Below are 25,783 nucleotides of genomic sequence, written 5' to 3'. Positions count from 1 at the left end.
CTCCTCCCGGGAGGGGAAGTCACGCGCCCGGAGCGCGAGGCCCTTGTGCCATGGAGGCTTGGGGGAGGGGCGGGGCGGGGGTCGCGGCTCGGGGTCACTGCGACCCCGAGGTGGGATCACTTTGAGGTCCTTCGGGGGTGTCTCACACACACAAAAAACAAGTTTGGGGACGTGCCGGGGGTGGGTGGGGTACCCGTACGGCGAAGCGCACGAATTGCCCCACCCGAGGAAGGGGTATGGCTTCAGGGGGGTGCTTGGTATGGAAGGGGTACCCAGAACCCTAGGGTTCTGATGGGAACGTCGATGGTTTGTTTTTTTCTGGAACCTCCTGGGGGAAGTCTTGAAGCCTCTGGGTAGTCTGCAGGACGGAGAGCGTGCTGAGACCTTAGGTTACCGGGTGCACGTACCTCCGGAGCCCCGGCCCGCCTGGCTGTCTGGGTCACGTGGTGCTGTGTCAGGGCCAGGGGGCCTGCTTTTTAGAAACTGAGGTGTGCACAGAAAAGTGATCCTGGGGGGATTTCTGGGCTGCCTCTCCTGGAGGCCGCTCCAGGGGCGTCCTTGCAGCTCGCTCTTTTGGAACTAGAGAAATCCTGAGAACAAGAACTCAAGACCCAGGAACAGAGTGTCTTCGGCCAAACACTTGATGCATGCAAGGTCCAGGTAGCACAGGACAGGCTCACCCGGGGCTCCAACCTCAGAAGCCTGAGAGGGGCAAAGGCGAGAAGGGCCCCGTCCGGAAGGCGAGCTAATGCGATCAACTGGAAGGAATGGTCACCGAGTCCTAGCCTGGGGCCTGGGGCCGGGGCCGGGGCCCTCAGTGGAGGGGGTGGGGTGGGCAAAGCTGCCGAGTCATGCTGAGCTCAGCCCCAGGCGCTGGGGGCGGGGCACTGGCCTCACCCTGGCTGGCAGCCTGTTGTGCCCCGCCGAGGGACTTGGGGGGGACATGAGGAGGGCTGTGGCCTGTTTTTCCCTGCCGCTCGCTCCTTCTTTCCCCGGGTGCGGTCAGGCAGTTTTACCCCAGGGGGTGGCTTGATGTCTGCGGTGCCCTGTTGATTTGGGGGCCAGAGTTACTCATTAACCACGGCTCTGCAGAGCCTGACCTTTGGCCTCCCACCTGACGGGCCTGGACAAGGCTGTGCAGGCAGAGTAAGACAAAACCACAGGAAAGAAGGACCCGGGGAGGGGAGGGGTGCGAGGAGCCTGAGGGCGTGGTAAGGTGGGGGGCTGCAGTCTCAGAACTGAGTGGAGGGCAAGGACCAAGTCCCCTTTAAATGTCCGCCTCCCCTGTTCACTTTCGGTGCCTCTCGGGCATCCAGCACCTAGGAGTTTGCTCCAGTTCCTGTGGCCTCCTCTCCCTCCATTCTGGACCTCTGGCCTCCCAGGCCTGCAGTTTACAGGCCCCAGGGCTAAGGAAGCCGCAGCTGCTACTTAGGCTTTAGGGAGCAGTGTGTTCCAGTTTGGCTGCCTCGGGCCAACATCCGGCCTGGTGCCTGTGCTTGTCATACCAGCTGGGTGGACACTTGACGATACAATCCAAGTGGACCTGAGGTTTATTGTCCCCTCCCCCAGGCCACCATTCCCACCCCTCCCAATAATTACAAAAGTAAGAAAAATGCCTGTCCCCTGTCCCCATTCATCTCCCCACCCCCCCAAATGCCATAATTTATGAAGAAAAAACACAGTCCAAGGCGGCGGGCGGCCTCAGCCCATCTTCTTCCAGATCGTGAGAGAGGCAGTGAGGATTCCAGCCACAAAGATAGTCACTGTCTGCCACGTGGGCGTCCCGAAGTAGGAGAGGAGGCCGTCCTGGGAACAGAGACGTCTGTGTTACTGCCACACCAAACTGCAGGGGGAAGGGTGGAGTGGGGGGCGGAGGTCACGTGACGGGATGCTAAGGGGATCCCAGGCCTACAATCCCAGCGCCCAACACTCAGGAGCCTGAAGCAGGAGGGTTACAAAGCTGAAATGTCAACCTAGGAAATTTGTTGAGACCCTCACTCAAAAACTAAGTTCAAGGTCAGCATATTCTACAAAGGGAGTCCAGGGCAGCCAGGGCACAGAGAAACCCTGTCTCAAAAAAACAACTAGGCCGGGTGGTCGTAGCGCACGCCTTAAATCTCAGCACTCGGGAGGGAGAGACAGGCAGATAGATCTCTGTGAGTTCTAGGCCAGCCTAGTCTACAGAGCAAGATCCAGGACAGGCACCAAAACTACACAGAAAAACCCTGTCTCGAAAAACAACAACAACAAAAAAAAAACCCACAAAAAAAACCCCCAACTATCAGAGGACCAGTGAGGTGCTCCTGTGGGAAGGCGCTTGTTGCCAGGCTTTTCTCCATATACACTCCATCTCCAGAGCCAACAGGGGAGAGCAGAGGACTGCACTATTCTGACTTTCACACACATGCCCACAAGCACACAGACATGCAAAATAAATAAATTTAAGAGGTAAATATGGCCGGGCGGTGGTGGCGCACGCCTGTAATCCCAGCACTGGGGAGGCAGAGGCAGGTGGATCTCTGTGAGTTTGAGGCCAGCCTGGACTACAGAGCTAGTCCAGGACAGACTCCAAAGCTACAGAGAAACCCTGTCTCAAAAAACCAAAAAAAAAAAAAAAAGTAGTAAATAAAGGGCTGGAGAGATGGCTCAGCAGTTAAGGGCGCTGGCTGCTCTTCCTGAGGACTCGTGTTCAAGTCCCAGCACCCACATGGCAGCTCACAACCGTCACAACTCCAAGATCTGACACCATCACACATACATGCAGGCAAAACACCACTGCACATAAAATGAAAATAAATTATTTAAAAAAAATTAAAAATACCCCCCCCACACACACACACACAATCCCCAAATGGAAAAACAAAAACATGATTATAATCTGGAAGTGGTGGCCCACACCAGTAATCCCAACACTTGAGAGGATGAGACTAGTGTGGGCTACACAGCATGAACCTGTCTCAAAAGAACGAGGACAGAGGCAGCAGCTCGGCTGGCAGAGGGCACAGGGCCTGGATTCTACCCCAACACCTCACAAACTGGCACGATGGAAGCAGGACGATCGGAAGTTCAAGGGCTATAATTCCAAATTCCAGAGTTATCTGAACCTGGAAAATATTTTCTCTGTAGAAAATAATAAAAACGGTAATATTTCCAATAAGCCCTTTTAGGCCAAACAATAGCTGAATTATATATATATAAATATTGATTAGATTCTGGGATACAGAAGAATTATAACCTGTTTTTATGTTAAAAAACCATTTAAGTGGAAAATGCTGAAGGACTACTGAACTCGATGTTGCATTTACATATCTGTATCTGTATAAAATAATGATTATAAATGATTGTTTAAAAATGTGAAGTGTATACTCTGGTTTCTCTTCAGATCGTATAACTCTTTCGCCTTTTACTAAAAATGTGAAGTGGCCAGGCGTGGTGGCTCATACCTTTAATCCCAGCACTAGGAAGGCTGAGGTAGGTGGATCTGAGTTCGAGGACAGCCTGGTCTACAGAGAGAGTTCCAGGATAGTCAGAGCTACACAGTGAGACCCTCTCTCAAAAAAAAGGGGGGCGGGGCTGGAGAGATGGCTCAGAGGTTAAGAGCACTGGCTGCTCTTCCAGAGGTCCTGAGTTCAATTCCCCACAACCACATGGTGGCTCACAACCATCCATAATGAGATCTGGTGCCCTCTTCTGGTCTGCAGGCATACATGCAGGCAGAACGTGATATACATAATAAATAAGTCTTTTTTAAAAAAAATAAAAATGTGAAGTGCAAATGTGAATTTAACAAGAAGCTGTAGATTTTCAACACTGTACACAAACTCCTTTGTTACAAATAAATATTTATGCTTCTTAAAAAAAAAAGTTCAAGAGCATCTTCAGCTACAGAGGAATTTTGAGGCTAGCCTGAGATACATGAGACCATCTCAAAAAATAAATCAAGCTGGGGTCAAAGAGTCACCAGTGCACTTGAGAGATTCTGGAAGGAAAGGCATCTATCTGCTGGTACAAATCAAGTAAGGTCACAGAAGTCAGTAGATACCAGACGCACCAGGATGGTATATATAAAAACAGATAATGTCTGATGGCCTGGTGCACCCCTTGGTTCTACTTAAGTGGTTCTCAATCTGTGGGTTGTGACCCCCATCCCATATCAGATATCCTACATATCAGATATTTACACTATGATTTGTAAAAGTAGCAATGAAATAATTTTATGGTTGGGGTCACCTCAACATGAGCAACTGAAGAAAGAGTCGTAGCGTTAGGAAGGTTGAGAACTACTCATCTAAAGTGTGCCAAGGACTAAAGGGTCTCACCCAGCCACCCTGGTCTTGGATCCAGACAAGCAGCCGCTCTCGGAGGAAGTCCAGTGTCCAGCCCATGATGGTTCTGATTAGCTCGGGTACTTTGGTGCAGAGGGCCTGCAGGGAGTAGGAAGGTTACACTGGGGACTGAATCCTGTGCCCATTCCTGGCGGTGGCCTCAGGCCTTGGCTTTCAATCCTCTGCCTCTACTAAGCACTCTCTCCCCTTCCCCCCCATAGTTTGAGTCAGCTCCATTAAACTAGAAAACTCCACTGATTTGCTCAGGAACCCTCGATGATTCCTCAGTGCCCTCTAGGTAATAACTGAAAGGCAGGGCAGCGGTAAGGCTCAATGGTAGAGCACTCGCCTAGCATGTGTGTGCCTCTGGTTCCATCCCCAGCACCACAAATACTGGGAAAAAGAGAACTACAAGTGTGTGTGAGCTACTTTCAGGACCCAGACACTGAGGTTTGATTTGAGACAGGTTTTCTCTATGTAGCCCAGGGTGTCCTGAACTCTCTGTAGACCAGGCTGGCTTAGAACTCTAGAGATCCAACTGCCTCTGCTCTCTGAATGCTGGGATTAAAGATGCGTACTACCACTCCTGGCCCAGATACCTAGTCCTTTTGGAAGGACAAGAATGTGGAGGACTCTAAGGGGACTGAGGCGTACTTCTGGGTCCCTGGGAACAGTAGCAATCTGGAAAAGACCGAATGCCCACATGGCCCATGTGAAGACCTGCGCCCAGTTTTGTTGTTTTGAGCTGGAGTTTCCCAACAGTGCCCAAACCAATCTTGAACTTCTGGACACAGTGTGACTGGGATGATATGCAATCCACCTCTTCACATCTATCACTCTCTGATGCAGGCTGACTCTGACTGAACAAGTCTTAATTCAGCAATTCTCACCCCTCAAAGCTTGGGTCCTAAGCCATCTTCTAGAGGTTTTCTAGACCAGGTTAAGACCACCTCCTGGCAGACTCAGGACTTGCTCTCTTGATTGGAACAATGCTCTCTTCCCAGCCTGCATTCTGGGTCCCAAGGGGGACTATTGTACGGACCACTATCCTTCTGCCTCCAATACTGAAGTCCCGTCAGCTCAGGCAGGAGACCACATCAAGAAGATGGAAGGTGGCATGGACGATGGTCAGAGTTCTTACTCTGTGTAAGAGTAAGAAAAAAAAAAGAAAAAAGACAAAAGAAAAAAGGGAAATAAAAGAAAGGAAAAAAAAAAGAGTGTACCGAACATGTGACAGTACCATTAAAAATAACAAAATATGGCAAGAAATAGCTCTGCCCCAGTCTCCCTGCTCCTGCCCTAACATACCTACCAGAGTCTGGTCTCCATATCTAAATGTTCTCCATATCTAAAGATGACCTTGAACTCCTCCTACCTCCAACTTCCTAAGTCCTGGAACTGCAGGCATGCACCAACCACACCTGGTTTATGTGATACTGAACCCAGGGCTAGTGTATATGCTAGGCAAGCACTCTTATCAACTGAGCCGTAGTCCCAGCCCCCTATTTATGTTTGTGTATTGTGATGGGAGATAGAACCTAAGGCTTCACACATGCTATGCTGAGGACCCACTATTCAGCCACATGCCCCCAGCTTCTGTCATGCCCATTTCTGGGGTTTGTTTTGTTTTTTTTTAAACTGGGTTTTAGGTAGTCCTGAAACTCAGTATTTAGCTACAGTTAACCTTCAACTTTGATATTCCTACCTCAGCCTCATGAGTCCTAGAATCACAGGCTTAAGCCACCACATCCACTTTAAGGCCACCTATCCTGAGAAATCTTTCTAGACTTGTCTGATCTATCTCAATATTCTACCTTACCTCAACTTCACACCTAACAACCAACCAGAGCTCCATCAAGGAAGGGCTAGCTTGTTTTGTTCTGGGCAGAGGCCAGGTAGTGGGGTCAGGCCATCAGACGTTTGGCCCAATACATTTCTTGAATAAGTAAATACACAGCCATCTTTCTCCACTCCCTGGACCTGACCACTGCCAGGTAAATCACAGACCTGAGGGTACACCTCTGGGCCCATGACCCTGCAGCTGCCCACCTTGAGCACCAGTTTGCTAGCAAAGTAGAAAAGGGCAACCACCCGGCCCCAGTTGAAGTTGCCATCAGCAAACATCTCTGCTGCCACACGGAAGAAGACCTCTCGGGGGGAGTCTGTATCCACGTCGGCAATCATCCTACAGGAGAGAGAAGAACAGCTAGCTGCTGCTGGGCAAGATGGGCAGACTCAGTGCAGGAGTTCCCACAGCTTCCCCAGACTAAAGAAAAGCAAACAAAGGCCAGAGCCAAGCTGCAAAAGAGGATAACAAGCTGGGAAGGAGACGAGACCCCTGAGAAAGCAAAGAAAAGGAATAGGACCTCGAATTAGTTTCAAGGTCCTGGGGAGTAAGTGACTAGGGCCTTAACTCAGCAGGAGCATGTTCTCCTAGTATCTACTAGTGGAGGGCAGTAGAACAACCCGCCTTGAAGTGTGACTTGGTGGTTAAGCACCTGCCTATGATTATCAGTGAGGTGTCAGAGGCATGGCTCAGTGGTAGAGGACCTGCAAGCATCTTCCAGTGAGGGCCTGGAGACATGGCTTTCTGGTAGACTATTTATGTAGCATCCACTAGTAAGAGGCTAAAAGTAGAGCCTGCCTAGCTTTCAGCAATGAGGGGCCGTGGGCGTGGCTCACGAGTAGAGCACTTACCTAGAACCCACTAGTGACTAAGAAAAGACTTGCCTAGCACACAGCAAGCCAGGGGCTGGGCTCAAGGGTAAAGGGCTGGTCTACCATGTAAAAAGACCCTGGAGTCTGTCCCCAGCAAGGAACATCTGAGCTGCGTGGTGGAACACCTGGTTCCTTGGGAGAACAAAAGTGCACAGCGCCTGCGTTCTTGAGGTGGCAGGAAATCCCTGGACGGACCCCACGATCCAGGAACCACACCTCTGCAGCTCCATGTTGCTGTCCAGCTCATCTCCAATTCGCCTGAGACACTCGCTCAGCTTCTTGGTGGATGCGTCCTGGGGTGGCTGCTCTAAGGTCAGCTCAGGTGTCTCCCCTGCCATCCTCCCAGCTCGGTCCTGGATGAAACTAGATGTGAATGGAAGTGGGGGAGGGAGGAGCAGAGTGAGAACCGAGTGTTGCTCCTGAAGCCCACCCCACCACAACAGGGCCTCACACTCACCCCTGTAGCAAAAAGGCTCCTGTCTTCATGATCTGCTCAGAGCTGGTGGGCCCTGGTGGAGAGAGGAGGAAAGGGGTGCCTGGACTCATAGGTCCCGGGAAGTCAGGGGGCTGGGGAGGCTCATAATCCTGAGGGGAGACAGAGCTGGGTACCCTAGTAGTGACAGGTAACATGCAAAGCCGGGCGACTGCTCCTGATGGACAGGGGGCGGGACCCGGCCTGCATTCCGGCTCCTCCGAAGACGGAGACAGGGCACCAAGAGCAAACAGACGCCCGGCCCGAGGGGCGGCGATGGGACCCGGCCCAGCCCAGGCCACCAGCAGGAAGTGGCGCTAGAGACAAGCCCGGGCCTGCCCGGGGGCGCGCACGCGGAGGTCCGCTCTCGGGGGTGCGGATGCGCCTGGCGGGATGGATCCGTGCGCCCCAGCCTGCTCCCGCCCGAGCCCAGAGCCGACGGGGTCCCGGGGTCCCTCGACCCGGCCTCGTCCTCCACCTCCCGCCTCACCGCCGCCTCCGAGCTGCTCCCCCGACCCGTCCATCACTGCCGCCGCCTCTCGCCGGGTGCGCCCCGGGCGGCTGCGGCGCGTCCCGGTCACGTGACCCCTCGCGGCCGCGCGCCCTTCACGTGGGTGCCCCGCAACATGGCCACCGCCCCGCAGTGCTGGTCACGTGACTTCCGCGTCTGCCGGGGCGGGGCCTCTGGCGCAAGAGTGCGCGTGCGCGCTTCCGCCTGAAGCCGGGCTAGTGCCCGGGGTTCTTTTCTTCCATTATTCCTTTTTCCGTAGCTCTCTGGTAGAGAGCTCTAGGGAGGCTGAAGCAGAAGCATTATGTCGAGTTCAAAGCCTGCCCAGGATATGCAACAAAGCCTTGTCTCAAACAAAACAAAACAAAAAACTGAGACCAGGCATTTTGTCATCCTAGCACACTGGGAGGCCGAGGCAAGCAGGGCTCTGTGAGTGCGAGGCCAGCCTGGTCTACAGAGTGAGTTCCAGGACAGCCAGAGCTACAAAGAGAAACCCTGTCTCAAAAATCCAAAAAAAAACTCCAAAGAACCTACCTCAAAAATAAAGAACAGGCAGTATGTGAGACCCTCACTCGAAACAAAAAAAAAAGAGAGAGGAAGGGGATGGGGAAACCCTGGTATTGTGGCCCAATTGTCAAACAAAGAAAACAAGTGAATGAGAGAAAGAAAACCTTCAGAATATGGAGTAGCAACAGGCAAGGACCGACTCGAGGGTACTAGGAGGAATTTATCAGTCTTCTGAGGGGTGGCAGGGACGTGGTGGAGACAGTCATCTGGATGTCAGGAAGCCACTTGGCTTGAGTCCTCTGTTTTTGGGTTTTTTTGTTTGTTTGTTTGTTTTCAGACAGGGTTTCTCTGTGTAGTTTTGGTGCCTGTTCTGCCTCCCGAGTGCTGGGATTAAAGGCATGCTCCACCAACACGCGGTACCAAGTTTTTGTTTTTCTTTTTTAAAACTTTTTATTGATTCTTTGTGGATTTCACATTATGCACTTTGATCCCACTCCTCTCCCTGTCCCCTCGAATCCACCCTCTGCCCTTTCGACCTCCTCCCTCCCAAAACAAAACAAAATTTAAAAGAACAAACAAACAAAAACAATAAAAAAAATTCTCGGTGTGGAACCTTTACCAACCCCACATCTGACAGAGGACCGATCTCCAAAGTATATAAAGAACTCAAGAAAGTAGACATCAAAATACTGAACAATCCAATTTAAAAATGGGCTAAAGCCGGGCGGTGGTGGCGCACGCCTTTAATCCCAGCACTCGGGAGGCAGAGCCAGGCGGATCTCTGTGAGTTCGAGGCCAGCCTGGGCTACCAAGTGAGTTCCAGGAAAAGGCGCAAAGCTACACAGAGAAACCCTGTCTCGAAAAACCAAAAAAAAAAAAAAAAAAAAAAAAAAAAAAAAAAAAAAAATGGGCTAAAGAGCTAAACAGAGAATTCACAAAACAAGAATCACAAATGGCTGAAAGACATTTAAAGAAATGCTCAACATCCTTAATCATCAGAGAAATGCAAATCAAAACGACTCTGAGATACCACCTTACACCTGTCAGAATGGTTAAGATCAAAACACTAATGACAGTCAATGTTGGAGAGGATGTGGAGCAAAGGGAACACTCCTCCACTGTTGGTGGGAATGCAAAGTTGTACAACCACTGTGGAAATCAGTATGGCAGTTTCTCAGAAAATTGGGAATCAATCTACCTCAAGACCCAGCCATACCACTCTTGGGCATATACCCAAGGAATGCTCAATCATACCACAAAGAAACATGCTCAACTATATTCATAGCAGCACTATTTGTAATAGCCAGAACCTGGAAACAACCTAGATGCCCGTCAACCGAAGAATGGATTAAGAAAATGTGGTACATATACACAATGGAGTACTACTCAGCAGAGAAAAACAATGAAAGCATGAAATTTGCAGGCAAATGGATGGAACTAGAAAATATCATCCTGAGTGAGGTAACCCAAACCCAGAAGGACAAACATGGTATGTACTCACTCATAAGTGGATTCTAGATATATAGCAAAGAACAATCAGACTGCAACCCACAGAACCAGGGAGGCTATATGGCAGGGGGGACCCTGGGATGACTGTGGCTTAGAATAAGTTTTGGTTTTACTCAAAATAAATAAATAAACAAAACAAAAAAATGTATATCTAAAAAAAAAAATTCTCGGTGCGGAAGCTGTAGTGTGGTCCAGTGAGTCATGCAGTGTACCCTTCAATCCATACATCTTTACTTGAAAGTGTTCACTGCTATGAGTCATTGGTGTTTGTTTGTTTTTTCTCTGCGTAGCCCTTACTGTCCTGGAACTCTCTGTAGAACAGGCTGGCCTCGAACTCAAGAGATCTGCCCATGTCTGCTTCTGCACTGGGATTGATTAAAGGCATATCTAACATAGGCAGCGTTTTTTTTTTTTTTTTTTTGCATTGGGTTTTATAATGCTTCACATCTTCACATCACTGTAATTAATTATGTATGCAATTTTTTTTAGTTAATTGAGAAGCTACCTCGACTTCCCAAAAGGGCTGTATTCATTTGTTGTTAACTCCCTAGGATCTAACACACCTCTTGACTCGTGGTTGTCTCCAAATGGATCATTTTTTTTTTTAAAGATTTATTTATTTGTATACATGTATGCCTGCAGGCCAGAAGAGGGCGCCAGACTCATTACAGATGGTTGTGAGCCTCCATGTGGTTGCTGGGAATTGAACTCAGGACCTTTGGAAGAGCAAGCAGTGCTCTTAACCTCTGAGCCATCTCTCCAGCCCCAAATGGATCATTTAATGTCTGGCTAAATATCAGGAATATACAGGAGACCCTGGCTGCCTCTGAGACTCAAGACGTCTCCAAGACCATATCTGTCCCTGGGCCGTGAGAAGTGAGTTTCCCATGAAAACTGAGGTAGAAAGAAATGTTGTGATTTGTTTTCCCATGGGTTCATATACTGGAGAAGATAGGTAGGTCCTCGGTGTCATGTGAAGAGGTCGTGGGACCTTTAAGAGGAGTTACCTAATGGGAGGACATTGGGGCACTGCCTTGGAAGGAGCTGGAATAGATCTCATGAAGTCCTGTTGGGTTTTCTGCCTCTGGAGTGCTGGGATTGAAGGCATGCCCAGCAATGGGGGCTTTTTTTTTTTTTTTAAGATTTATTCATTTCATTTTATGTGTTTGAGTGCTTTGCTTATGTGCTTATATGTTCACCACATGTGTGCTTGGTGCCCATGGAAGTCAGAAGAGGGTGTTGGATCTAGAAGTGGAGTTACAGATGGTTGTGAGCCACCATGTGGGCGCGGGGAATTGAACCCAGGTCCTCTGCAATAGCAACAAGTGCTCTTAACCTCTGAGCCATCTCTCTAGCCCCTTGTTTTATTTATTTATTTTTTTAAGAGAGCAGGTTGTTGGGCTCTAGATGTAGCTCCATTGGCAGAGTGTCTACCATACATAATACCCTGGTCTGCAAAGCCAGGACAGCCAGAAATTTGGTGGTTTTTCAATACAGGGTTTCCCCATGTAATAGCTCTGGCTGTCCCAGAACTGGCTTTGTAGACCAGGCTGGCCTCAAACTCAGAGAGATCGACTCAGAGAGATCGACCTACCTATGCCTCCTGAGTGCTGGGAGTAAAGGTGTATGCCACCACCACCTGGCTAATTTTTTTTTAGATGTATTTATTTTATTTTATATGTATAAGTGTTTTAAAAGCCTGTGAATGAAAATAAATAAGTAAGAAAGGACATGACTGCTCCTAGGTATAGTGGAGGAGAAAGTTTAACCAGGTGCAGCAGCCAAGAAGGCCAGGTACACAAGGGGGCGGGTAACCGGAATGTCGGGGTTATATAGGGAAGAGCCTCTAGGGGAAGGGCAGCCCAGCCCCTAGACTGGAGAGTCCAGCGTAGAGGGCTGAGGGATGCTGGGAGAAGCTGGCGGCCAGGTCGGCTTTGATATGTTAAATAGGCAGCTCAGCTGCTTGTCCCGCCCGGGGTTGAGACCTAACAGCCTGCCTGTTACTAGTGTACCCTGCGTTTGCCTGGTACCCAGAGATCAGGAGAAGGCATCGAGGTTCCTGGAACTGGGGTTAAAGACAGTTGTGAGCCACTTTGCGAATTCAATCTTCATCTTTTTTTTCTTTTTTGGTTTTTCGAGAAAGGGTTTCTCTGTGTAGCCCTGGCTGTCCTGGATCTTGCTCTGTAGACCAGGCTGGCCTCGAACTCACAGAGATCCTCCTGGCTCTGCCTCCCGAGTGCTGGCATTAAAGGCGTGCGCCACCACCTCCCGGCCATATCTTCATCTTCTTCAAAACCAACAAGTACTATTAACTACTGAGTCATCTCCCCAGCCGCAGTGTCTCTGTCTGACCTCCCCACCACCCCCAAGTCCTCACCGCCACCATTCCCTCTCTAGGGTCTCACCTTGTAACTGGCTGGCCTGAAATTTGCTATGTAGACCAGGCTGGTCTTGAACTCATAGTTACCTGCCTGCTTTTGCCTCTGAGTGCTGGGATTAGAAGCATGCACCATTACACCCGGCTGCCACACCCACTCTTAATCAGTCCCTAACGGGGAAACCAATCTCAGGGAAAGGGAGAGGGACGGAGAAAGTCGGAGCAAGCATGACACACTCACTGTATTTCACATTCCTTCAAGGCCATTTTGGGTTTTTCACTGTAGAGTAACAGGCCAGTGGAAAATCACCCTACCCCTGGACTGTCCCCAAACCTGGGACTTTGAAATCCTCACCCCCATGACCCAGGATTAATGGCCTAGTAATACTTCTGACTGTTCTGTACATGTCTACTAGCTCAATGTGCATGCTTCAAAGACGATACAAAAGCCTGCTCCTCTGCCCAGCCCACTGCTCTCTCTGTTCTGGTCAGAGGTAGCTGCCATTCTGGGTTTCTTCCCAATAAATCTCGTATGAAGTTTGTTGCATGGTGTGACTATGGTATTCCTTGGCTCCAGATCGCCAAGATCCCCTTGGACCAGAAAACCCTTTCACTCACGCTTCCCAAAGCAGCATCCTGGTGAATCTGAGGGCAGGTGATAACAGAATGTACGTACAGTAAGAACAAAAGCAAGGTGACTTTCAGGAGCCCAGAAAGGGAGTGGTTTCCAACATGAGAACTTGAGCTGTTGTACAAAAATAACTCCAAAGCAAAGAGGGTCAAGCTCGGATGCCTCAAGTAGGAAAAATTATTGCTTGCCATGTCCATCATCATTCATCCTGGGGGAAGACGACTCCAATAGCCTTCCTCACCTCCTCAAGGATTTCAGCCAAGAGCTCACTCTCTGCCAGAGGAATTACAGGACTTTCCTTAAGACCTAGGAGGAGAGAGCACAGGAAGACTCATACAAAACCCACACACCAACACCAAGAAGAATACAATTCCCAGAAGGACCCAGGGAATTGGTGGGGTGGTTTGAGAGGGTGTATGTTCCTCGGCATCCTGGGAAATGTAGTTCTAAATAGCTGTTTGCATTTGAGGGTAGGAAAGAGAACCACCTTCTGCTTAGACTGACACCGGGCTGCAATCCTCCACTCCTAACCTTTACGCAGGCACTCGCGGACGTGGTTGGCTTCATAACTCAAGCACGATCCATTTAAAAAATTGTACTCTTTCCCGAGGACAGGCGGAGGGAATTCTTTATGCTCGTCATTCACCACCAGCTCTGTTGGGCACCATATTTTGCGAATCTGGAGAAAGATAACAATGAATACTACTCAGCCCTTACCAACAAGGCTTCGAGGGCTTTACTCCTAACAGCAGGGATGAGCTCTGGTACCCGAGAGCTAAGGGTTCACCCCCATTCGATTTGTGAGGTTCAAGCCTGCCTCTTGCCTGAATTGGGTTTGAAAAGTTTGCTTCTTAGCAACGATCATGTCATACTAAGACCCTGTTGTCTCCTTAGAATCAAAACTACCTTAAACTTGAGGACCAGCTCCTCCTTCAGCCAAGTAATAAAGACTCACTGCCACATTGTAGGCTGGCATCATCACTCTTGGCTCCCATCATTTTATTTTTTGAGACAGTGGTAGGTGTGGGTGTGTGTATGTATGGGGGTGTCTCATGTAGCCCAGGCTGAATTCCAACTCCCAGTGAAACTGAGGTTGACCTTGGACTTCTGATTCTTCTGCCTGATATTACAAGCGTGTGCCACCATACCTGGTTTCCATACAACACCTTCTGTAGCAAGAGATCCCACAGAGACATTGCATCTGGCTTAACTCCAGAGTGCTAGCACCTAGGCTTTGAGCTACCTTTTGTTACTGTTACCTTTTGTTTGAAGTGTTTGATTCTTTTTTTTTTTTTAAATGTGACGCAGGCCACAGGCTCTGGTTTTTATTTGGAGGTAGGAGAATAGTCTGTTCCCATCTCACTCTTGCCCCGATTCCAGGTTCTGCTTCTGGGTAGAATTTAGAGACTTGGTGTTGGGCAAAGGGACACCCTGAAGATATAGAAGCACATTTCATAGACATAATAAACTAAAGGGGAAATTGTGGAAACAAGACAGTCACCATGGAGTTTGAAATGCCTATTGTCCAAGGATCCTTCTGTGAAGAAGATGAGGCAATCTCACAGATCATTTCTTGGACTGGACATCAGCTGTAGCTGAGTGGTCAGACTCTCCACATTCTTCTTCTCCAGTCTCTTGGTGAAGAGTGTTTTGGTGGATGGTGGAGGCCCCCACACCCTCAGTGCACTGTGACAGCCTAAAGATGTCCTTCAGGCAGAGAATGGGCACCAGGTGAGGCTGCATCTTCTTTAGTGAAGAGAGCAGGTCCTGGAAGTCATCTTGCTCCTTAGGAGGGTACACTGGAGCAGCAGCTACTTCTCCGTGCCTCCACACTCTTAATCAAACTGCTGCGCTCACCTGGGCTCAGAGCTCCCCTTGCCTCAACTCTTGGCTTCCACAGTGGTCCTGACCTGGGCCGTGCTCTGCTGCTGCCAGGCTAGCAGCTCCTGGTGTTGGAAGTGTTTGGTTCTTATCTGGGTTCTTCCTGAATGATTCAGAGCTTTTGCAAAACTAGTAACTGGAGGACTTGGCAAACCAAGAGGTCTCATGGCTGAGAAATGCTTAGGTAAATGCTTCCTTCAAACAACCGCAGATAAGAGGTTTGGGTAAGTAGAAGTTGCTTGCTTAAAGGTATAAATCCTGCTGGGCGGTGGTGACACAGGCCTTTAATTCCAGCACTTGGGAGGCAGAAGCAGGCAATCTCTATGCATTCAAGGCCAACCTGGTCTACAAAGCGAGTTCAAGGACAGCCAGAGCTGTGTAACACAGAGAAACCTTGTCTCCAAAAACAAAAAGAAAAGGGTGTAAATCCTGAAACAATAAAAAAGTTTTTTTGCAGAGCAATGGGCAGTCAGTTCACCAGAAGCTGATCCCCTGCTTTTGCTAAGCCCAAATTCATCCTAGAGTGCCCTTTTTCTTCCCAGGGCCACACAAAACAAGACTGGCAACCTTCCTTCTTAGCTGGTAGAAGATCTGGAAGCAGTAGCCCTCTGCCCACTTGTAGGACAGAATTCAAACACTGAGAGGTCAGGAGGGACATGAGGGAAGAATGGGAGAAGTCCTTCAAAATGCAGGAAAAGGCTCAGATTATTCCACAGCTTGACTTGCTGTAGATAGGATTTCTTTCTCTCTCTTCAGATTTTTTTTCACTGAAGTGTGGGGGATCAAACACACTCTCAGCTGTGCACTAAAAGGTGTTCTACGACTGAGCCGTGCACACAGCCCCTCACTGGAGGATTCTAGGCAGGTGCTAGATCCCTGTCTCCAGATTCTCTTTCTGCTTTTTGTTTTTGAAGGTGTTGCTAAGTAGTTCAGACTGTCCTTGAAATCCCTCTGCAGCCCAGAATGGCCTGGACCTATGATTCCCCCTGCACTTTTAGGCCCAGCAGGACCTCCTTTCTTTGGCAGCGAGGTAGCAAATGCAGGGTACCATACATGCGAGCCATGTCTTCTGTGAGCCAAGCTTTCACACCCAAAATAGGAGTTCTTTCTAGCAATGGCATTCCAGGATTCCAGGAAAATCTGACCTTTGGTGATATACAGATTGTGTCTGGGAACAACTGGAAAGTCCTAAGCATGGCTAGCATTATGTTTAGAACATAAACTGTTCACAGCAGAGGTGCGTGGCTGGAGGGTGGGCCTGGGAGGTTATATCCACTCTTGGTGCTCACCTGAGTTCTTGGCTTCCTAGCTGTCATGGTATCAACAAACTGTGTGGAAAGCTTCCATTGCTACAGACCAAACTGGTTCAGTCTCCCTGCCTTCCCACCATGATGAACTGACAGGTCTTGAATCCTGAGCCAAAATGAGCCTTACATTACATAACCTCAGTTACATTACTTCTGTTAGATAATGGTCACAGGAACAGGAAAAGTAGCAAATATCACTGGAAAGAATGCAGGGCTAGAGCGTAACTTGGTGGCAGAGCACCTGTTTGGCAGTCGGGAAGGCCAGGCTTCCTTTCCTAGCACCAAAAAGCAAACGTCAAAAGAGCTGGTTGTCCTAAGGCCTCAGAATATGGGACTGTGCTCTTGAGGCTGAAACCCCATCCCTTGGCTCGGTTCTTAAGGAGTCTGAACGTCTCAGAAGCAGGGTAAAAAAAAATGGTTACTTCAGCTCTAGAATCCCCCTCTAAGGTTGCTGTACAGGCTCCCAGCACTCGGACATGGGATGTCTCACCTGGGCCATGCCCTTGGTGCCAGCCACATATGCAGTGTTAGTGAGGTTGGAGGTGATGCTGCAGGTGAAGCTGCCATGGACCCCTCCTGGGTACTGAAGAAGCACACTGACAGTGTCATCCACACCTGTAACGAAAGCACAGGGCAGCACAGGGCAGGGGCACCCGGTGAGTCCTGGGACAGACTGAAACAGGCCTCCAACCTTGGCCCAAACACTTGGCCTGGATTTTGTTGGTGGTGTTTTGTTTCATCTCCATTTTTTTTTTTTGCAGGGTTTTATTTATTTGTTTGAAACAGAATCTTCTGGAGCTTGGGCTCATGCCAAACTTCTTAGGGATTAGACAATTATTTACAGACCCTCTTGCCTCTACTTCCTAAGAGTTGGGATTACAGACAGACACCACCATGCTTGGCTGAATAGGTTTTTTTCTTTTCTTTTCTTTTCTTTTTTTTCGAGACAGGGTTTCTCTGCGTAGTTTTGGTGCCTGTCCTGGATCTCACTCTGTAGACCAGGCTGGCTCAAACTCACAGAGATCCGCCTGGCTCTGCCTCCCGAGTGCTGGGATTAAAGGTGTGTGCCACCTCCGGCCAGCTTTTTAGTTTTGGTTTTTAAACCTTTATTATTAGTGTGTATATAGGCATGTTGTACATGCAGAGGGACATGTGCCACAGCACACCCGTAGAAGTCAGAAAACTCCAGAAAATTCTCTCTTCATCTTTTTCTAAGTTCTGGGGATCAAACTCTGGTCTTTTTTTTTTTTTTTTTTTTAATTTAAGGTACGTTGGGGTTTTGCCTGCATGTATGTCTGTATGAGGGCGTCAGGTCCCCTGGAACTGGAGTTACAGACAGTTGTGAGGTACTATGTTGGTGCTGGGAATTGAACCCAGGTCCTCAGGAAGAACAGTCAGTGCTCTTAACCGCTGAGCCATCTCTCCAGCCCCCCAAACTCTGGTCTTGAGGATTCCATGGTGAACACCTTTGACCTGCTGAGGCATCTTACCTGGACCCTGTTTTGCTTTTATCAAACAAGGCTTTACTGTATAGTCCAGGCTGGCTTTGAACTCATAGCATCTTCCTGCCTCAGCCACTAAAGGGCTGGGATTACAGGCTTCAACCACAATGCCCTGAATTAATTATGTACTTTGAAGAGTAATTGTATGGTATCTGAATTATACCTCAGGGCTGGAGAGATGGCTCAGTAGGTAAGAGCCCGGACTGCTCTTGCAGAGTAAGTGGGTTCAGTTCCTAGCACCCACATGGCACCTCACAACTGTCTGTAACTCCAGTTCCAAGGGATCTGATGCCCTCTTTAGGCCTCCCTTGGCACCTAGCCTTCACGTGGAACACAGAGGCTCTTGCAAGCAAAACACCCATACACATAAAAGAAAAACTGTTTTTGTTTGTTTTCTTGGTTTTCTTTTTTGAGACAGGGTTTCTCTGTGTAGCTTTGCGCCTTTCCTGGAACTCACTCTGAAGACCAGGCTTGCCCTTGAACTAACAGAGATCTGCGTGGCTCTGCCTTCCAAAGAGGGCTGGGATTAAAGGTGTGGGCCACCACCGCCCCGGCTTGTTTGTTTGTTTTTCAAGACAGGGTTTCTCTGTGTAGCCCTGGCTGTCCAGGAATGCTCTATGTCAACCAGGCTGGCCTGGAATTCACAGAGATCTGTCTGTTTCTGCCTCTTGAGTGCCAGGATGAAAAGCATGCTATTGCACAGCCCCGACTCACTTTTTAAAGGTATTACTTTCTGAGTCAGTAAATGACTAAATGAACCTACTCTTTCAAAAATATGCATTGTATTTTTATTTGTTCGTGTGCGTGTGCGTGTGCGCGTGTTCGTGTTCGTGTGTGTGTGTGTGTGTGTGTGTGTGTGTGTGTGTGTGTATGTGTGTGTGTGTGTGTTGGGGAGTGCCTGTGGAGCCCTGAAGAGGGTTTTGGATCTCCTGTATCTGGAGTTACAGGTAATTGTGAATGGGTGCTGCAAACTGAACTGAGGTTGTCTGTAAAAGCAGTAAGCATTTAATCACAATACCACCCTGAACCACCCTTTCCTGTAAAGAACCTACTTTGTAATGTTGTTACAATCATTCCATTAATCCAGGTAAAAAAGACCAAAATAACTTACAAAGTTACATAGATCACAGATAAGCCATTAGTGTTACTTTAAAATGAAATCAAGACCTGAGCATGTAGGTGGGTCGTAGAGTGCTTGCCTGATGAGGGGAAGAAAGGGTGGAATTGGCATGGCAGAACAGACCTGCAGTCTCAGCACCTGGAAGGCTGAGGCAGGAGGACCAGGAGTTCATGGTCTTCTTGAGCTACAGTTTGCGGTCAAGGCCAGCTTGTGCTACCTGAGACACTGTGGCAGGAAAATTTAAAACAACAGTAATAATTAAAAGCAATATAAAACAAACAAACAAACAAACCAAAAAAAAAAAAAAAAAAAAGAGGAGGCTGGAGAGATTGTTCAGTGGTTAAAAGCACAACTGCTCTTCCAGAGGCTCTGAAGAGGCCTAACTTAGCATCAGTGCTGCCATGGCGGGCTGCAGACTAACAATACTGGAACTAGGCCTCACCATCACAACAACCAGGGAAAGCCACAAACTGTACCCTGCAGGGGACCAATCAGAACTGAGACAAACAAGTATTCAATGCTCTAGAACATAAAGGATAGCTTCCATAATCTGTATATAAATGGCCAATTTCCTTGTAGCAACGCCAGGACCGATCCTTGTTTGACAAGACTTCTGTTACCTCACTCCTGACCAATAGGAGTTCAACCCCCATCTGAATCTGGATTCCCCTACCCCCATCCTTTACTCCTTAAAAACCCTGCCTCAGCTGAGCTCTATGCTCTCCTCGATCCAATCTCTATGTCAGACAGGGTTTCTCTGTGTAGCCCTGGCTGTCCTAGAACTCATCTGTAGACCAGGCTGGCCTCGAACTCACAGAGATCCGCCTGCCTCTGCCTCCCGAGTGCTGGGATTAAAGGCGTGCGCCACCACCGCCCGGCTGATTTATTTATTTTTATTTGGTGAGTATTTGTGTTTGTATGTCCACCACTTGCATGCTTGGTGTCCAAGGAGGTTACAAGAAGGTTTCAGTTCGCTTGGTACTGGAGTTACAGATGGTTGTGAACCACCATGGGGGTGTTGGGAATTGAGCCCAAATCCTCTTGCAGAGCATCGATGACCCTTAACTTCTGATCCATCTCTCCAGTGACCAGTTTTGTTTTATTTTGGTTGATTTTCGGGGACAGATCTCACTTTGTAGCTGTGTCTGGCCTGGGACTCACTATGTAAAGCAGACTGGCCTGAAAGACACAGAGATTCACCTGCCTCTGCATCCAGATTAAAGCATTGTACCACCATACCTGGCTAATTGTGTGTGTGTGTGTGTGTGTGTGTGTGTGTGTGTGTGTGTGTGTGTGTGTATCCTAGACAGGGTTTCTCTGTGTAGTTTTTGGTGCCTCTCCTGGATCTCCATCTGTAGACCAGGCTGGCTTTGAACTCACAGAGATCAACCTGGCTCTGCCTCCCAAGTGTTGTGATTAAAGGCGTGCGCCACCACTGCCCGGCTATTTCTTTTTCTTTCTTCCGTTTTTGGTTTTCTCTGTATGGCCCTGGCTGTCCTGTAACTTCCTTGGTAGACCAGTTTGGCCCTAAATTCAGAGAGCCACCTGCTTCTGCCTCCTGAGTGCTGGGATTAAAGGCATGTGCCACCACCACCCAACACCAACTGTTTGTATTTAAGTGCTAACCATTTGTCTTAATAGTTACTTCAATTCTTCATCGACTCCCACGCCACCCCTATTATTAACATTTGACCAGTCAAGTAATTAAGACTCAGCCATGCAGTTTCTGATCATGTGGTAGAGTGACACGTATGCCCGGTGGAGAGCTGACCTGCGTGAAAGAGTAAAGGAGTGCAGGGTGGAGCTGGGAGCCAGGTTCTTAAGGAGACATTGGGCCCTGCCTACCTTTCTGAGGCTGCCCTAGTTCTTTGAACTACATTTCCCAGAAAGCCATGGGGTAGCCCCCTGCCTAAACCACATATACATATGCCTCTGGCGATTCTGGGAATGGTAGTTCTTTGTGTGTCTAGTGCGTAGCTAGGAGAGGCGTCCCTCAAGGAAGTCCCTCTAGCGGTCTAACTTGATTTCTCTGGTGGTGGGGAGGAGGAGCAGGGGAGTTGAGAGAGAACGCCTCCTACCGCCCGCCATCTAGGTGAGGAAACGCAGTACCTGTTTCATGGATCCTTCCCATGGCTGAAATCTTCTCTGGCTTCTGCGCACCAAACACCGTGGAGAGAAACTGGACGCAGTAGATGCCTAGATCCAGCAGGCCGCCGCCGGCCTGGCTCCAGTCTCTAGACCGGGGTAAATGGTTTAAATCTTGCCCCATTTCTGCCCGGGCCACTCGTAGGTCCCCAACAGTTCCTTGGACCAAAACTTCCCGCAGAGCCTCCATAGCAGGAAGAAACCGGCTCCACAAGGCCTGCAAAGCGGAGTGGGGAGCCCAAGGAGACAGAGACATCAGTATTCAGGAGGTTATCAACCACACTTCCCTTAGGATCCTAGTCTTGAGGGATATCCATTGCTTCCCCTACCCAAAACACACCTCTAGCCTTCCCCTTTCCAACTGGGACCATCACTCCAGTTTTCCTTTTCCAACTGTCTCTGCTGTCCCATACATGTTTTTGTTCGTTTATTTTTTATTTTTTTTTTAGATAGGGTATTATGTAGCCCAGGCTGGCTTCAAACTCATTATGTAACAGAAGTGAGTCTTAATTGAGGAACTGCCTAGATCAGATTGGCCTGTGGGGGAGTGTCTTGATTTTTAAATGATGTAGGAGGGCCCAGTTCACCACAGGCTTCACTTCCTTTGGCAGGTGGGCCTGAACCCAGAGCCTTGAGTTAGGGAAGCACTCTAGCCTCTTCCCTAAAGATGAGATAGCATCTCTAGCCCTTAAAAAACTTGAGATTTGTGGGCATGGCTGGGCATGGCGGCACACACCTTTACTCCCTGCACTCCGGATGCAGAAGCAGGTAGAGTTTGAGGCCAGCCTTGTCTACATAGTGAGTTCCAGGATAGCCAGGATTATCTCCAAAAAAGGGAAAGAAAAAAAAACCCTTTGCCTGAAAAAGATTCTTCTCTGTGTCTCTTTCCAAACGCCCTCTCTCCTCTCTCCCCTAAATTCTGACATGGAGAATGTTCCACACATTCTGAGGAAGTTCTGTCCCATTTGCTAAGGATTGTGACAGCTATCATACTTGAATAAGCCCTCTGGCTGCACTTTCTGAGAAAGGGTCTCATGTAGTTCAGGCTGGCTTCAATCTCTCTATGTAGCTGAAGATAACCTTGCACTTTTTAATAAAGTTTATTGTATGTGTGAGTCTGAATGTGCACATGTGCATGCAGATGCCCCCAAAGGCCAGAAGAGGGCAGCAAATCCCCTGAAACTGGAGGTACAGGTGGCTGTGAACAAGCCAGTGTGTGGGCTGAGACCTGAACTCTGGTCCTCTGGAAGAACAGCCAGTGTTCTTAACTTCGAAGGCATCTCTCCAGTTCTAAGTGTAAACCCACCCTCCCTTCCTTCCTCCCTCCTTCCTTCTTTCTTTCTTTTTTTGAGACACAGTCTTGCAACCCTGCCTGCCTTGGAACTCACAAAGATCCCAGTGCTAAGATGGAAAGTGAGTGTCTACCACCATGCTGGGCAGCCTTGAACTTTTAATCCTCCTGCCTCTGCCTCCTTCCCAGTACTGAGATGTCAGAAGTGAACCACCGCACTGGTTCGTGTGGTGCTGAGGATGGAACCCAGGGCTTCCTCCATGCCAGGCAAACACTGTCCACAGAGCTACATCGCCAGCATCTCTTCAGCATCACTTCCTTGGCTTCTTCTTCTTCTTCTTTTTTTTTTTTTCTTTTTTGAGACAAGGTCTCACTGTGTAGCTCTAGCTGGCTGGAAATTTGCTAGGTAGACAAGGCTGGACTTGAACTCACAGAGATCCTCCTGCCTCTGCCTCTTGAGTGCTGGAATTAAAGCCCGTGGGCCACCACTGCCCAGCTGAATCACTAATTTTGGACGTCACACAGTTTGGTGGCAAATTTTTAGTCTCCCATTACCCTTGCCATAGATGACATCTCTGAGTGGAGCCATGGAATGAGTTAGAAACTGCACTGCCTTGAAGGTGACCTCCCCTGTGCAGGGGATGGAGCTGTTGGTGTGCCAGTTCCGCTTTCCCCGGAAGAAGCCACTGTTTGTACCTGTGCTTTCCTCGGGTTCACAGAGCAAGCAGTAACCGGAAGACAACCACAGTGTGTGCCTCTGGAAAACTGAACTCCTGCGTGCCGTGGGACTCTCCTGAGCCTCTGGTCGGCCCGACACTTCCCCAGAACTCCCTAGGGAAGTCTTGCACCAGCAACCCCGAAACAAAATGGCCTCTGTCTTTTTTGGTTTTCTTGTTTTCCAAATAAATACTTTTCCTAACCTGACCTTAGTCACTGGCCTCTCCAAGTGGGGAACAGTGGACTTGGGTTTGTGCTTCCAACAGATGCTAGATTCAGTTACACCCGGGCCTCACCGAGATTCTGATCCTTTGGCATTTCGACTGTGGGCAAGCTTGGGCAACTGTGTTTAGTACTGGCAGCTGGCGCTATGTGGAGGTCAGAAGGGCCCTCCAGGCTTACCTCCATCAGGAAGATGCCCTGAGAACGGGCCTCTGCAGCCATCTCCCGAACTTCTGCTGCATTCACACCCATGGGTTTCTCGCAAAGGACAGCCTTGCCTGCCGCCAGGCAGAGGAGTACCACCGACTTGTGCTGGGGATGCTGGGTGGCGACGTAGGCCACCTCTGGAGTAGAGGGAAGGAGATAGTCATCAGCACCGTCCACAAGGAGAGGCCTGTCACCAACAGTCAGGGACAAAGTGGTGTATCCAATCCTAATCGTCTCATTGAGAAGAGACTACCAAGCTTTGTGGAGGCTGAGGCAGGAGGATAACCAAATTGAGATCAGCCTGGGCTGTGTCAAATATCCAAGGGGCCAGGCATGGTAGCCCAGGCCTTTAATCCCAGCACTTAGAAACTGGAAACCAAGGCAGGCAGAGCTCTGTGAGTTTGAGGCCAGCCTGGTCTACATAGTGAGTTCCAGATCAGCCAGGGCTACACAGTGAGACCCTCTCTCAAAATAAAACAAAGTCTTGGTATACAGCTCTGTGGAGCCTAAATTGTGAGGGTCAATTCCCAATGCTGCAAAATAAACAAAGAAACAAATTCTTAACAGATTCCCTAGCATCCTGAGAAATTTAAAACTTAACACTCGGCCTTAGCTACAGCAGCCTGGCATCCAAGCACAATTTAATATTGTTAACCCAGCCTCTGGCCAAGTCATTCATTCTCACTCTGCTTCCTACCCAGCTGAACCTAAGCCTTTCCAAAGCCAGTCAGCTGCATCTGCTTTTTTGAGGGGAGGGTGTCTTGGAACTCTCTCTGTAGATCAGAGATCCCTCTGCCTCCTGAGTGCTGGGTTTAAAGACGTGTGCCATGGCTGCCCAGCGTCCGGTGCACCTGCAATCACATTTACCCCAGCACAGGCAAGAGACTGTGCCTAACTCCACCCCCACCTCCGTCACCCAGGCCACTCACCCACGTCTGGGTCCTTTGCTAGCTCCTCGTAAGAGCCATATGCCTTGGGGATGTTGTACTTCTGGGCAAACGCCTTCGCCCTGTTCAGGTCCCTCGCAGCCACTGCTACCACCTGGTGTCAGATTCAAAGGCTTGAGGTGGGACCAGTGTAGAGATAAAGCAGATGGGAGGCAAGCATGGGAAGAGGCTGAAACACGGAGGCTAGAGCCTCCTCCACGACGGCTAGGGACGATATTCCTGTCTGGAAGGAGGAGCAGGTGGATGGTGGAAAAGCCAGGCTTACGCTGTGCCCAGGCTCAGGCCAGCCTCGGCTACAGAAGAGTCCAAGACCATCCTGGGTACATGGCAAGACTCTGTGTGAATAAGACGGGAAAGGAGGCCCGGTCCCTGACTGCGCAACAGCTTCTCCTCCCTGTGGCTAAGATCCACCTCTGCAAACCTCGAACACCTCAGCTTTAAGAGACTGGGGCGAAGAGGAGCGAGCTGAAAACAAGTCCCTTCTCCTCTCAGAGGCGCCCGCCACCCGTCTCTGACATAGGGACTCTCCTCCACCCTCAGACTCTCATCCCTCAGACCAGGGACCTGGCTAAGAGGCCCCCTCTTCCCTTAGACCGGGGTCTCGCACCTGGTGCTCCGAGGGAGGCAGGGAGCTCAGCACGGTGGTAAAGTCGCTGGCGATTAAGCCAGCCGACACGATGCCCCAGCGCAGCGCCATCCTCACCACTGCCTGATGTCCTCCGTCTGTGAGGTGCTGCCCCCGGTGGCTGCTAAAGACAGATTGCTCTGCGGGGCTGGAGGCGGGGCCAACGGAGCCCTGCACTGCTAGGCTGGACCTTCAGAGGGGCAGGACTTCACCTCTGCGTGTCCTGACAGAGACTTTGACCTTTAAGGACACAACTGAAGAGGTGTCAGAGAGAGAAGCAGGCATTTCTCCAGTGCTGGGCTCTGCTTCTCTCTTCGACAGTGCCTTACTCTGTTGTCCAGGCTGGCCTGGAATTCACAATATAGCCCAAGCTGCTGATCACAACTCAAGGCAACCCTCCTGCCTCAGCTTCCTGAGTGCAGGGATTGCAGACGTACACCACCATGCTTGTTTTTCAAGTGTCCTATCATTTTTTATTTTGAGACAGGGTCTTGATATTGCTAGAAATTGGTCTGGAGTCTCAAGAAAATGACCACAGGATCCAAAGTATTTTTGGTGAGGCGAAATCTGTTGACTGGGGCATAGCTGTGCCAAATCAAGCAGCAAACACTCCCACCAGGGACTCACTGGGTTTGTTTTCATTGTTTAAATGTGTGTGTGTGTGTGTGTGTGTGTGTTTCCCCTGTATGTATGTATGTGTACCATGTGCATGCCTGGTGCTCTCAGAGGTCAGAAGAGAGTGTTTCAGGGGCTGGAGAGATGGCTCAGCAGT

General features: G+C 49.4%; 2 protein-coding genes across 5 annotated transcripts; both read right to left on the bottom strand.

Annotated features, from left to right (window-relative positions):
* Positions 1-1,640: 1,640 nt before the first annotated feature.
* On the bottom strand, positions 1,641-8,129 carry Bax (BCL2 associated X, apoptosis regulator). Of its 4 annotated transcripts, XM_052712190.1 has the most exons (6): positions 8,006-8,129; positions 7,501-7,552; positions 7,260-7,406; positions 6,375-6,510; positions 4,320-4,424; positions 1,641-1,806 (listed from the first exon to the last, which is right to left on the bottom strand). In XM_052712190.1, exons 1-6 carry the CDS (start codon positions 8,037-8,039, stop codon positions 1,702-1,704), a joined length of 579 nt encoding a protein of 192 aa, XP_052568150.1. In that variant the 5' UTR covers positions 8,040-8,129; the 3' UTR covers positions 1,641-1,701. The 4 variants fall into 4 exon arrangements, 3 of the variants coding, with proteins under 3 accessions (XP_052568150.1, XP_052568147.1, XP_052568148.1); XM_052712187.1 differs by lacking the exon at positions 8,006-8,129 and having other exon boundaries at positions 1,642-1,806; positions 7,501-7,981; XM_052712188.1 differs by lacking the exon at positions 8,006-8,129 and having other exon boundaries at positions 1,689-3,120; positions 7,501-7,983.
* A 3,034-nt stretch (positions 8,130-11,163) lies between these two features.
* Dhdh (dihydrodiol dehydrogenase) lies at positions 11,164-25,126 on the bottom strand. The gene is made up of 7 exons (XM_052712372.1): positions 24,994-25,126; positions 24,369-24,480; positions 23,413-23,576; positions 20,967-21,219; positions 16,726-16,850; positions 13,579-13,726; positions 11,164-13,353 (listed from the first exon to the last, which is right to left on the bottom strand). The coding sequence occupies exons 1-7, from the start codon at positions 25,081-25,083 to the stop codon at positions 13,247-13,249; spliced, it is 999 nt and encodes a 332-aa protein (XP_052568332.1). The 5' UTR covers positions 25,084-25,126; the 3' UTR covers positions 11,164-13,246.
* Positions 25,127-25,783: the final 657 nt, after the last annotated feature.

The sequence above is a fragment of the Peromyscus californicus genome, unplaced genomic scaffold, assembly GCF_007827085.1.
Source record: "Peromyscus californicus insignis strain IS unplaced genomic scaffold, ASM782708v3 Scaffold_4__1_contigs__length_199733344, whole genome shotgun sequence".
NCBI lineage: Eukaryota > Metazoa > Chordata > Mammalia > Rodentia > Cricetidae > Peromyscus > Peromyscus californicus.
The sequence above is the reverse complement of the archived record's forward strand: the minus strand, read 5'-3'. Positions and strand labels throughout refer to the sequence as shown.